The following is a 12,409-nucleotide window of genomic DNA, read 5'->3' on the forward strand; positions in this document are numbered from 1 at the left end:
GCCTTAAAACAAACCAACCTGTGGGGTGACCCCAGTGTCGACTGTAATCAGAGCCCTGTGAGAGCAGATCCATTTCCAACCTCTTCTAATAAAAGACTGTGGTCTTGTGCTCCATAGTGTGTATGATTTTTTTTAAATCTGAGGATTTAAAAAATGTGTGATACATGGTTAATTAGAATCTTAGAGTAACAGACCACACTACTACATGAAGATTCTCATTTTAAAAAATGTTTTCAGCAGTTTCTCATCATTTGGTGCATCTCTTCCTTGTTCACTTTTTATTATAACACTAAATATCATTTTATGCTGAGCTAAAGGTCGTTGTTATTGCATTAAGAGAAATCTGTGCTTTCTAATATTGGAACAGCTGCAATAACTTAGAGTAAAAAAAATCCCTAAGTATATTTTACAAATGCTATTCTAAATATTGCCTAATACACTGCTAACTTTGGCTAGATTTTAAATAAAATGAGAGTCCAGTGAAATTATATGTAAGGCATATTCTGGTGAATTGGAGCATAGTCTTAAGGATTAGCAGTTTTTACACTGTTTCTTTATAAAACTGTGGAGGATTATTATGGAAATTGGTGTCATGATTATTTTAAACTCTGGCTTTATTAGCTGTAAGAAATGCTTTACTCCTGCATGACCTGCTGTCACCTCTGGCTCTCCAAGCTCACCATAACAAGTGGCATTGCAGTCCTTATTTCCCACAGGAGGTCAGTTAAGGCTGGAGGTTTAAAGCACCAACCTGAGCACACATCACAAATCCAGGAGGCGTGGACGCCCCATTCCCAACTCCTTGTTGTCACCAGAGACTCACCACTTTGCTTCCTCCTGTTCCCATCCCAACTGTTTAGGTAAGCTTTGATAATTTGCATCTGTCGTTTTAGAATTAATAACAGAATACTGACAGAAAGGGATGTGTTGGGGTTATTAGCAAACATTTGTTATTGTTCTGACTCAGGAAAGCTTGGAAGGCCCCCAAAACCCCACATCATCCCCAAGGCCTGTGGTTGGCTTGCAGCTTCCCAGGGCCTATTATTTAGGGACTGTCTGTGTTGTCCTATCAAACAATGATGCCTCCTCACCCTCTGTTTGTTCATCCAGTCACCATCTTTCCCTGGGACATGGAAGGGTGTATCAAAGCAAGAGAAAGAGTCAGTGGTTATTTCTTCCTCTGCTCTCTAGGTTGGGTATTGTTTCTGTACCTTAGATACACCCATTTTAATTAATTATGAAGTCTATGTTTTGCAAGGCAGGTCTCTGCCTTATGCAGAAGATTTTGTGTGTGTGTGTGTGTGTGTGTGTGTGTGTGTGTGTGTGTGTGTGTGAAAAATCGTTGTGAAATTAATCTGGTGATTTGGAAGCAAGTGGCTCGAGGCAACCATGCAACATTATGTACACACTCAGTTGCATTTTCCTGTGAAAGGAAGCCTTCAAATTCATTTCTAAAGTGCCGTGAAAGCTCACTTGGGCCACTGCTGCTTGCCCTTTGCCTCTTTACAAGCTGTAAGCCACCATGTGGACTTGCATCAGAGAAAACTGAGTTCCACCTTGACAATTCTTCAGTGAATAACTAATTGAAATATTTACCAAGAAGGAAGACAGGCCTCCCCAAGAACTTTAATCTTTCTAGGGGCAATCGCTATTTAAAATAGGTGTCAAAGTGCCATCTAGTTCCCAAACCAACCCAAAGAAGGAGGATTTTTACAAGACTCAGTTGAAAGGCAAACTTTCTTTTACTACAGTGTTTTATTTTTGAGGTAGAGGCAGAAGTGAGCAAATGAAATGATAGAGAAATCCTAGAGAAGAGAAGTTAAGTCAAGGACAATGACACATAGTTGTAATGTTGTAATGATAGTTGCAGGATCTTGGCAGAGAAGGATGTGCCTGTGTTGAAATGCAGTTTTCACAGAATGATATCCATAGATTGGAATCTCAAGGCCTGTACAACCCAACAGTTAGGAGTTCCCAAAGGCAGCGTCATTTAATCTAAGATTCAGGAGACCCAGGACCACCTATACCATCCAGAGTGCTTCTTGTTTTTCTTTTCTTTTCTTCTTTGAGACAGAGTCTAGCTCTGTCACTGCAGGGCGGAGTGCAGTGGTATGATCATGGCCTACGGCGCCTCAACTTCCCTGGCTCCATCGATTCTCCCTGCTCAGTCTCTTGAGTAGCTGGGACTATAGGCATGTGTTGCCACACCTATTTGTTTGTTTGTTTGTTTTCAATTGAGATGGGGTCCCCCGAAGTTGCTCAGACTGGTCTCAAATTCCTGGTATATTTCTCATGATCCTCTGGCCTTGGCCTCCCAAAGTACTGAGATTACAGGCATGAGCCACCACACCTGGGTGGTTTTGAAAATACAGACCTCTGGGCCCTACTCCAGACCTGGTGAAACAGAAATCTCCTGGGGGTTGGGGGAACGGGAGAGCTATCTGCCTGCTAATCACACTAAAGTTTAAAGCCACCAGAGACCTCTGTCTTTTATACTCACTGATGGATCCAAGTGACGCAACTCAATAAATACCTGTTGAATGAATGAAGGCCTTAAGGGTTCGTGGTACTCAAAGGCTCCAATTACGGATATATTTTCCAGGCCATCTAATCCAAAATGCTGTCATAAGTAAAATGTCACATCCCCCAAGAGGCATTCCTAACCAGGCTAGGGAGCAAGGGAAGCTCTCCTATCTTTGTCCAACAGCCTCAGCGAACTGTCCCTACCTTAACAGGCCTCATCTGCCAGTACTTAACTACAAAAGCTGTGACAGAGGAAGCAGCAAACCAGCCTCACAATGCTGCACTCTAAAAAAAGATGGGATCAATAAAATTAAGGTATAAAAAGGGCCCTAGATATAGCATGTGAGTAAATCTGTCACCCAGCAATGACAGAAGTTGGGCAAACTTCTATAAGCCATACAGTTTTATCTGTAGGCTGAATAGCCAAGAGATTAAATTTCTTCCCTAATCATTCAAACCACACGAAAGAGAAGGCAAGAGAAATGCAATCTTGTTTCTGTATCTACATTGTGCTAAGATTGTATTTGCTGATAAAAACCCACTGCATCGTTCAACATCTGAATGGATTAACTGTAGTATATCTATACAATGGAATGCAATAAAAACTATTGATATACCCAAGAATGACTCTCAAATGCATTATGCAAATTGAGAAGCCAACTCTAAAAGATTACATGTTATACGATTGTTTTTAAGAAAACATTACAAAAAATGCAAAACTATGGGGAGGGATAATGGCTCTGTGGATGCCTAATTAGGATTAGGAATGGGGGACAAATTTATCTGCAAAGGAGTAGCACAAAGGAATTTTTTGAGATGATGAAATGATCCCATATTCTGATTGAGATGGTAGTTACATGACTACATGTATATGTTAAAACTCAGAACTTTATACCAAAAGAGTGAATTTGCTGTAGGCAAATTATACATTAAAGGAACCCACTGCATTTACCATTCACAATGTAAGTTATTAGATCTCTGAGGGCCCTGAGACACTTTTCTTCTGTTTATCAGTGTGGGGAATGCAGGAAAAAGTTATCTTGAGGCACAAGTGTGAAAGTGAGGAATCACTGCTAGGCCTTAGAGTCTATGCTAAGTACATTATACCTGGCGCCAAATGTAGCATGTTAGAAACTGGAAACCGTTTTGTAGAAAATTCCTTTATTATAGTGCAAATAACTTTCAGCAGTGACATAATGTAACAACACATTTAGCAACATTTTACACCACGCAGTAAATAAGAAAGTGTTTCTTTGAAAATATGTCATCATAGGAACATTATTTCTACATTAATGCCAGAAAATGCCAAGGCCGTTTATCTCAAGGCAACAGGGCTCCCTCCTTCCTTTTGGGTATCTTCTTTTTAACACAAATGAAATGACTTGCCGTTTTAACAAATCCTCAATTATAAAAGCGATGTCTCAGGGGGTTTTGAACTAAGGTTGGCAAGATTTGAAATGGGGCTTCAAAATTTTAAATAATAATTTAAAAATACTTCTGGCATAGCCCAAAAAGTAGAAGTCACTTCTATTAGGTTTTAAGTAGATATACACACTCACTCCAATTTTACTGCAGAAATGGACAGATTGTCTAAAGCCTGCTTTCTATTCCCCCAGAGTCTGATTGTTATTTATACTCCTTGGTTTTGGTTATTGCAGAACTGGGGCTCTGGTCAGAAATAACTCCTCACATACCCAAATACTTTCCTGTGGAAGCTTTAAATTGCACTTTCTATCCTGAAATTCTCACCTTAGACCTCACAGGCCCAGGAGAGGGTGTGAATACTGTTTCCAGTTTACATCTAAAGCCCCTTACTAATTTGGGCTATACCTGAATCAAATCATCACATCATTTAGATTAATCCCAATAGGCTTATCCAAGAGGTTCCCACTAACCGCACAGAGAAACAAACAGTTAACATTGTATTTTCACACTAAGCTGCCTAAGGGCTTGGCTGCTAATGAGTTAGCTGATAGGTAGACAGAATAAGAGTCTCAATTCCAATCAGTTACACGCCCTGCTCCTCTAGTTTCTGCTGAATTATGCAGTGGGTGGGAATGGTTGGCCACTCAAAAGAGTCTTCCTATGGGGCTCTTCCACCATAAGTTGAATCAAAACTCCCACAAATGTTATTTCAAGGTGCCCTTTAAGTCTCTATACAAACACTTCTCAAAATTTAGGGACTTTGAAGTGACAAGCCATGAGAAGTTAATCACAGGCTTGAAAATACCTGGAACCACAGAGCAGCCCCCACGGAACAGGCTGAATATGGTTAAATAAGTTGGCTGGTACATAAAGCTTTTCAATATACAGCCAGTCTTGTTGGATACAGTATCTTCTTATATAACACAATGGAACTGTGCTAAACAGTTTCAAAGTTGAGAAGAATCCAAATATATCACCTATAAAAAATTCACAATTTTAGTTTGTTTATTTTAGACTTTGGTACTGAAACACTGTCTACATTCTTGACACTTGAAAATGACATGGTCACTTCAGTGCCTCTGCATGTTGTGTAAAAAAAAAAAAAAACTCAGAAAAGCAAAGCAGGACAAGGATGTGTCATTGCAAGACACAGTATGCTGTACAAACAAAACCTAAATTATATATAAATACACCCCCACCCCAGAACCCTGTCTTCCCTCACTATCTGATCAAAGCAATGCCAAGGGTCCCTCCCTCCAGGGCCAATGTAGCTTGTAAAGTCCAGAACCCAGGACTTTAAGCATCCCTTGCCTTGCGGTGACATTTACAGTACTGCAGCCTCCTGTTGGAGTCACCCTGTTTGATCAGTTCCATAAGTGCAGGGAAACGCCTACAGCTTAATTGGAAGCATTCACTCTACTGGCTGGATTCAAAGACCTGGAGTCCTGGGAGTTAACCTTTCAGATAAACTGGATCATTTCCTAATCTGAATCCCATCTAATCCTACTATCTCCTCAGAGCCAACACAGTAGGAAGCATCTTCTACTCTGAAGCTTCCAAAGGCATTACTTAGGGATATTGGTGAGGGTCACATAAGAAAAGTTATACAATGAGCTAACAGCTTAAGTTGATATAAATTACTTCCAAGTAAGTTATTCAGGGCCATTTGCTTCTGCTTTACACTGCATTCCACAGTCATTTTCATATTATTCCTTTAAAAGTTTATATTATAGTCGCTTTAAAAATTGTCTAAGCAGTCACCTCTTGTGTTTTTGATTAATTTAATAACAACTTAATGAGCTATTATATAAATCAAGAGAGAAATAATTAGTCTTAAGGAAGCCAATACTGTGCTAATTCCCAGTAAGGAGAAAAAGCAATGTAAATAGAATTTTACATAACCAACAATAACTTGAAAAGCAGTTTTATCAAAATGGTTTTGTAAAGGTTTCCCAAAAGCACTTACAGCAATTTATATCAAGAGATCCTAAGTTTAGGGGTATGGAGAATCTCAATTCTTTAAAGCAGAAATTCACCAGTTTCATAATTGTAATATGTAATTTTCTCCCCTAGGACCTAAGATATTTATACATTCAAAAGTTTATAACTTGCTGTTCTTGAGACATTGTTCGTTCTCTAATACATACATTGAGTGAAATAAATAACTACAAGAAAGCTTCAACAATCTGAATTAACATTATGCTGTGCAAAACAAAAACAAAAACAAAACAAAAAAAAGTCAAATCTTGAACAACCTACATTCTATGTAAATACCCTGACTAAAATATTGGTTGTGCTACACAATTCCACTTCAGCGCAGAAATGCATTGATTTCACTGTACCGTTGTTGTTGGCTTTTCAAGTGTCTTTAGCACTTCTGTTTCTAAGCATTGCCTTGCTTTGAAAAGATGAATAATTTGCTACCAAATCACAAATCATCACAAATCCATTTTAGTGTGGTCTGAATAAAATCCAGCATAAATGTATTATTTTATTCTGGGTATAATGGCTCGGTGTCTTTGTCCCAACAGCTTTCTTCTTAAGGGCAAACCACGGTTGAAGTTGTCATTTTGGGTTTAAACTGTACAAAAGAAGAGACAGTGAAGCTTGCCATTTGTTTTTGTTTTCTTTTTAAGTGTCCAGATCTTGCTAGGACACTTCTTCCAGACCAACAGTCAAGACAGTTGTGGCACGTGATCCTATTTGAAATAGAGGTGGTTTAAATCAGCCAAGCTTGGTGATCTGGAGGTCTCCGTTTATCTTTATGGTGTCAATTGCAGATAACGTTTGAATGCGATGGTAAAAATCAAAAAGTTGGTGTCCATCCACAAACACTCGGAAACGTGGGTGCTCACAAAGAATTTCCACCTGGAAGAAACAAAATAATAGTCCACAATTTCAATGAACCCTACTGGGGAAAACAAATAATACTTCATTTTAGAGAAAAAAAGGCAGTATCTTCAGTGGTTCACAAACATTAGAATGCACTGAAACCTGCAGAGGGCTTGTTAGAACACAGATTGTTGGGCTCTACCTCCAAAATTTCTGATTCAGTAGGTGTTAAGAATGTGTGTTTCTACCAAGTTCCAAGGTAATGCTGATATTGCTAGAATAGAGAACCCACTTTGAGAACCATTGCTCTACACTATTCAATATAATACCTTTTAAAGATTTAAAACTGCATTCCTTTAACATATCTCCCTTCTGCCTATACTCCAGAAAGTGATGTAAAGTAGCATAGACTTGTTTATATGGCACTTAATGCCTCCACTGTCATCCCCTGAACTATTCTATTCCACCTTCAGAAGGGCCCCTCACAAGGCAGAACTGGCATCCATTAGTAGCAGACCATAATAGTCTGGACACTCAAAATATGCTAAGCACTAAGGCAGAGAGAAGGTTACACATAGTAATTACCACTGGACAAAGAACATGTAATTAACAAGGTTTTGTTGAGTCAAACAGAAATACCGGTTCCATAAGGTAAAAGCTTTTTCCTCAAGTAATTTACCATAAAGTTTAATTACTGGTAGTGTGCTATGATGGGTTTATTAAAAGCATTGGCGTTCACCATGTAAGGAGGCTCCATATGTGCTATTAGTCACATTTAATTCATATTACTAAAATTTTATCACCAAGAAAGGCCTATTTCACTTCAGTTTTGTTGTTGGGAGCATTATATTCCTCCTGGCAGTCAGAAGCTGTGGTTATTCACATTCATGAGCTATGCATTAAGGTTCATCACTGAGAAACTATCCTCACCAAGAGGAGCCCAAGGGGACATCACCATTCTAGAGAAGGGGGTGAGGAGAGAGAATGGGTCAAGGGTGCTTTCCAGAGACTATAACTAGAAGGGCAACTATCTCAATGCTACCACTGATGCAAAAATCATGGATTCTTATTTTCCCCTCAGAATGTAAGAAGGGAAGTGAAATAATTACTTCTTCATGAGGCACTTGAAAATTTCTAGATGAAGGGTAACCAGTTAAGTGTAGTTCTGTTTTATTGGGCTCATATGTAACATGGAGCTTTTAACTGAGTTGTCATTATTGTGATGTAATGTGAAAGTGTAATGACAATTCATCACTAGGTCTGACCCCTTTTCAACACCATTACTACTTGCATTTCCTTTTTTTTTTTTTTTTTGACAGAACCTTGCTCTGTCACCCAGGTTGGAGTGCAGTGATGCAACCACAGCTCACTGTAGCCTTGAATGTCTGGGCTCAAGCGATCCTCCCGTCTCAGCCTCCCAAATAGCTAGGACTACAGGTGTGTGACACTACGCCAGGCTAATCTTTTTTTTTTTTTTTTAAAGAGGCAGGGTTTTTGCTATGTTTCCTAGGCTGGTTTTGAACTCCTTTGCTCAAGCAATCCTCTTGCCTCAGCCTCCCAAAGTGGTGGGATTACAGGCACAAGCCAATGTGCCACTACTTGCATCTCTTATTTGGCATTGCCTTTCATAGAGGAAGGTGCTGCTAATGCTGCTTGACTGAATGAAAAGTTTGGATTGTGCTTCCTGCCCAAAAGATAGTGGGGAGCAAATCTTTATTCATCCAGTCCCAAGGGAAGGAATTTGTCAGCCAGTCTGTAACCGTGAAATAGACTGCGGTTAATTAATCCAGAGCGGGAAACAAGGACACAAACATGGCCTCATTAGCAAAGGGAACAAGAGAAAATGAAATGATCATCATCATATTCTTTAAAATGTCATACAAATAAGGCTGAGAGCTAATAAGTAGCTCTCAACCTTATTAATATTTATTAATATTTAATAAGTGGGTACTTATTAGTATTGATTAATCAATCAGATATTTGGGGGTAGGTATCTACTATATGTTGGGTACTACATAGAAAAGTTACTTATTCTTAACAATTTGGTCACGTAAATATGGGTCTATTTAAATGTGTGAGCTGAATAGAACTAACAGTTACTATGGCAAGTGTTAATTTACATCAGCAAACAGAGCTCTTTTGATCTTTTTTTCACCATTGGGTGACAAATTTCCTGGACATGCAAAAATTCTGGCCGCTTCAAGTGTTCTTGGCACACACTAGGTAAGTCGAACATTATCACCCTGCCAGTGGCTGGAGCCGAGGCACTCGAGGTACTCACCCTGAATGGCTGGTCTGGAATGAATGGGAAGTAAGGGATTGCTGACTGTTCTTCACCCCTCTCCCCAGATATACAAGAATTTCTGAGTAGCTGCCGATCTGTGAACACAGCTTTGAGTTCAATTGCCACATCGGCAGGAGGGTCTTCAGAGTCCCCACAGGTCAAGCTGATTGCAAAGCTGAAAAGAAAATCATCTCATTGATTCAGGGTTGGATATAAAAACATTTCAAAATGACCCAGGTGCTTATATTTCCTGTTCCTCCTCTGGGTTTGCCCGTTTTTAAGAGGCCACTACTCTTCAAGAGAGGTTAGATTATGGAGAAGTAAGTCAAACCAGTTTATTTTGTTACCTAAAGCAAGCTCTGGTGAAAACTTTGGTGGAGCTGAAAATGACTAAAATTAGCGATTTCAAATACCCCAAAGCGACCACACATCTATGTCTTAATCCACTTCGGAATTCTCAAAAACAGCCACAGAAATTGACCACGGGAAATAATGTTAAGTTGGGTTCTTATTCATCTTGATAGTTCTTGCTTCTGGCACCATGTTTCAAAACCATAAAAAAAAAAAAAAAAAAAAAATCCTTTGGCCTCCCTAAGGGTCAAAGAGAAAATGTAGGCCTATATTTATAATCTCTGATATAAATAGCTGTCTGGAGAAATGATGGCTGGGATTCATACACATTCTTTTCATGGGAACATGGTACTTTCTTGGCACTGGCAACTAGCAACATTGTGCACAAGGAGAGGAAGAGGAGGAGTGCTAAACCACAACAGGAGTGGGCAGGGCTCAGCCACAGCCTGATAGTTCTGTAAAGACTCTGCCTTACCTCTCTGGGTTGAGGTCTACGATGCCCATCACTAACACCTTCTTGCCTGGTCTCATGCCACCTTTAATGTGCCCACAAAATGGAACTATCTGCAAAGGGTGGGAGAAGAAAAATGAGTTTCACAGCCTGTTAGGGAAGAGCCAAGACCTCAGATCCTGAAGGCCTGACCCATTGGAAAATGCAATAAACAAACGAATAAAATTTTAAAAAGCAACGAGAAAGGAGGAGGGTACAGGCAGAGACACAGAACACAGAGCAAAGCCATTTACCAGTCGTGGGAAGTACACGTCCGCTTGAACTGGAGAGCCCAAAGAGTTGTTTAAATGGCCATCATCTAGTTTCTAAAAATAGAAGCACACAGATTGGCTTTCCATGGGCTCTTTTTTGGGGGGCTGGAGGAAGAACCCACACAGATGTGGTGGAATCCAGCAGTCTTCCACACGCACACAGTGTCTGCCGATGATGCCTCTTCACTGTTTCTTAGATAATCTCATAACCCCCGAAAAAAACCCATCCTTTCCACCCGGTGGTTAAGCTTCTGAAGATCCGCAGACCCTTCAGATCCAGATCAAAATCAAGGTCGAGGTCCACCGAGGAGCCAGAGCCCCACGCCGGAGGAGGGGAGGCCCCTCTTCAACCGCAAACGCTTCTGGAAGCGCGGTGGGCCAGGCCTGTCCTCCGGGACGTGGCTGAAGTGGAGCGGCCGTGCTCAACTTCTCTCGGGAGCCCCGGGCGCCGACCCATTTCCAAGGGGGAATCCCCGGGACGTCGGGGGCGGTGGTGGGGCGCGCGCCCCGGACACACTCACCCACGCGCACACCTGGCTGGCGGTTGCACGGCACAGATCGGGCTGTCGGGCGCCCCCACCCCGCCATCCTCCCCAAACTCCCTCCCCAGCCCAGAGCCCCGCAGCCCGGGAGCCTCTCCAGCCCCCAACACCGGCCGCGCGCAGCCGGCGGCTGCTAACAGGTACCCGGCGCCTTCCCACGCGGGGGGCGCCGGCCAGGCCTGCGGCTTCTCAGCACCCCAGCACTGCTGGAGCAGGCGGCAGCGGAGTGCGGGGCGGCGGGGAGGGGCGCCTCGCGCGCGCCCTGCCACACTCACCACCACGGCATCGCTGTCGGCCACCGATCCCGCCATCTTCTTGCCCGGCGCGGCGGGGTACGTGGGACGCAGCGCGCGGGCGGGGATCCCGGGGCTGTCCTGCGCGGGGCGGGGGCGGGGGCGCGGGTCCGAGCTGGCGCGGGCGCGCGCACACACGAGGGGGCGCGCGCGCGCACGCCCGGGGCCCGGCGCCGACCTGGCAGGCAGGGGCTGGGAGGAGGGGAGGGGAGGGAGGCAGCGCGGGCCGCGAGGGCCAAGGTGCTCGCCGCGGCCCGGAACGGCCCCGGACCTGGACCGACGCTGCTGCTTGCTGCCGCTGCCGCTGCCGCTGCCGCTGCCCGACCAAGAAAGGTGGCAAGGGCCGTGCCGCGTCGGCCCTGGGCAGCATTTAAAGGCCTCCGGGGCCCGGCTTGGGAACCGGGAACAGGGCGGGGACCCGGCGGGGCTGCCGCGGCTTGCTCAGCGGGCCCTGCCCCTCGGCCATTGGACGGTGGCGGAGGCCGTCGCGGGAGGGACGGGCCTGTCCCGGTCCGGGAGGGCGGGGACCCTGTCGGCGCACACCGGCCAGAGGGTGGGCAGGGCCGGGGCTGGAGAAGTAAGGGCCCGAGCAGGTCAGGTGACAGGTGCTCGTGCCACCGGCGGCGCCACTCCCTCCAGCCTCCTTCCTCCTCCTGCCACGTCCTGGGGGCTGGTGGGGCGGTGGGAGGCGAGGTCGAGGGAAGACTGGGTGCTGGGGGTGGTATTCCAGAGTGGGAGACTCGGCAGGATTTCTTTCAGAGAATTCCAACAAAATCGGGGGAAGGATTCATTCTGCTCTCTAGGGCAGAAAGAGAATGGAAGGTCTGAAGGCTTGCAGAAATAAATGTGTGACCTGAAAGAACGAAGCAGAGAGGACTCAAGGTAGGGACCTTTCTATCCCAGGAGGCTAGAAACAGAAAGGTCTCTCTTCCCTGTGGAAGGACAGGCAGGTCTGGGGTTCCCTGGACTCTCTCGGACAGGAGTCTAAGCCTTACCAAATCAAACTGGGCACAGTCACTGTCCTCAGGGAGCCTCCATTGAGCCCTGTTTTTAACAAGTCACTTGCCCAGTCTAGGGTAGTAAGCTTCTCACTGAAAATCTCCTCATACCCTTCATGGAGTACTTCCCAGGGGATACACACCTCTTTTATTCAAGCCAGAAATTCCTTTATGGCATTTCCACACTAGGATGATTATGTAACTTCTCAGATAAAGCTGTATCAACATATCCTCTATTAGGTGACATCCTTGGCTGAAACATTCCGTTGCATGAATCACCGGGGCGTTCTACACTAATAAGCAGGGAGCATGTGTGTACTGCAGTCCCAGAGGGCCCCTCAGAGGCTCCTTTTTTTTTTAAATTGAGACGGAGTCTCCCTCTGTCGCCCAGGCTGGGGT

General features: G+C 43.9%; 1 protein-coding gene and 1 long non-coding RNA gene across 3 annotated transcripts in view; one reads left to right on the forward strand and one right to left on the reverse strand.

Annotated features, from left to right (window-relative positions):
• Window positions 1-3,667: 3,667 nt before the first annotated feature.
• LGALSL (galectin like) lies at window positions 3,668-11,055 on the reverse strand. Its single transcript, XM_015112578.3, has 5 exons — window positions 10,995-11,055; window positions 10,160-10,231; window positions 9,891-9,979; window positions 9,062-9,239; window positions 3,668-6,816 (listed from the first exon to the last, which is right to left on the reverse strand). Exons 1-5 carry the CDS (start codon window positions 11,028-11,030, stop codon window positions 6,673-6,675), a joined length of 519 nt encoding a protein of 172 aa, XP_014968064.3. The 5' UTR covers window positions 11,031-11,055; the 3' UTR covers window positions 3,668-6,672.
• Window positions 10,686-12,409, forward strand: part of LOC114671954 (uncharacterized) — a 152,012-nt gene continuing 150,288 nt past the window's right edge. The window contains exon 1 of one of the 2 annotated variants that reach the window (XR_013402758.1): window positions 10,686-11,051. This is a non-coding gene — a long non-coding RNA (uncharacterized LOC114671954). The remainder of the gene's footprint in view (window positions 11,052-12,409) is intronic. The other variant, XR_013402757.1, reaches the window with a different exon arrangement.

The sequence above is a fragment of the Macaca mulatta genome, chromosome 13 (assembly GCF_049350105.2).
Source record: "Macaca mulatta isolate MMU2019108-1 chromosome 13, T2T-MMU8v2.0, whole genome shotgun sequence".
NCBI lineage: Eukaryota > Metazoa > Chordata > Mammalia > Primates > Cercopithecidae > Macaca > Macaca mulatta.

What these genes read in the sequence shown, in the direction of transcription:
- LGALSL (XM_015112578.3), bottom strand. Translation starts at nt 11,030, where the DNA reads ATGGCGGGATCGGTGGCCGACAGCGATGCCGTGGTG. An exon ending in CCGACAGCGATGCCGTGGTG is followed by an intron (nt 10,232 to 10,994) that starts GTGAGTGTGGCA and finishes TTCTATTTTTAG; the next exon opens with AAACTAGATGATGGCCATTT. An exon ending in GTAGACCTCAACCCAGAGAG is followed by an intron (nt 9,240 to 9,890) that starts GTAAGGCAGAGT and finishes TTTTCTTTTCAG; the next exon opens with CTTTGCAATCAGCTTGACCT.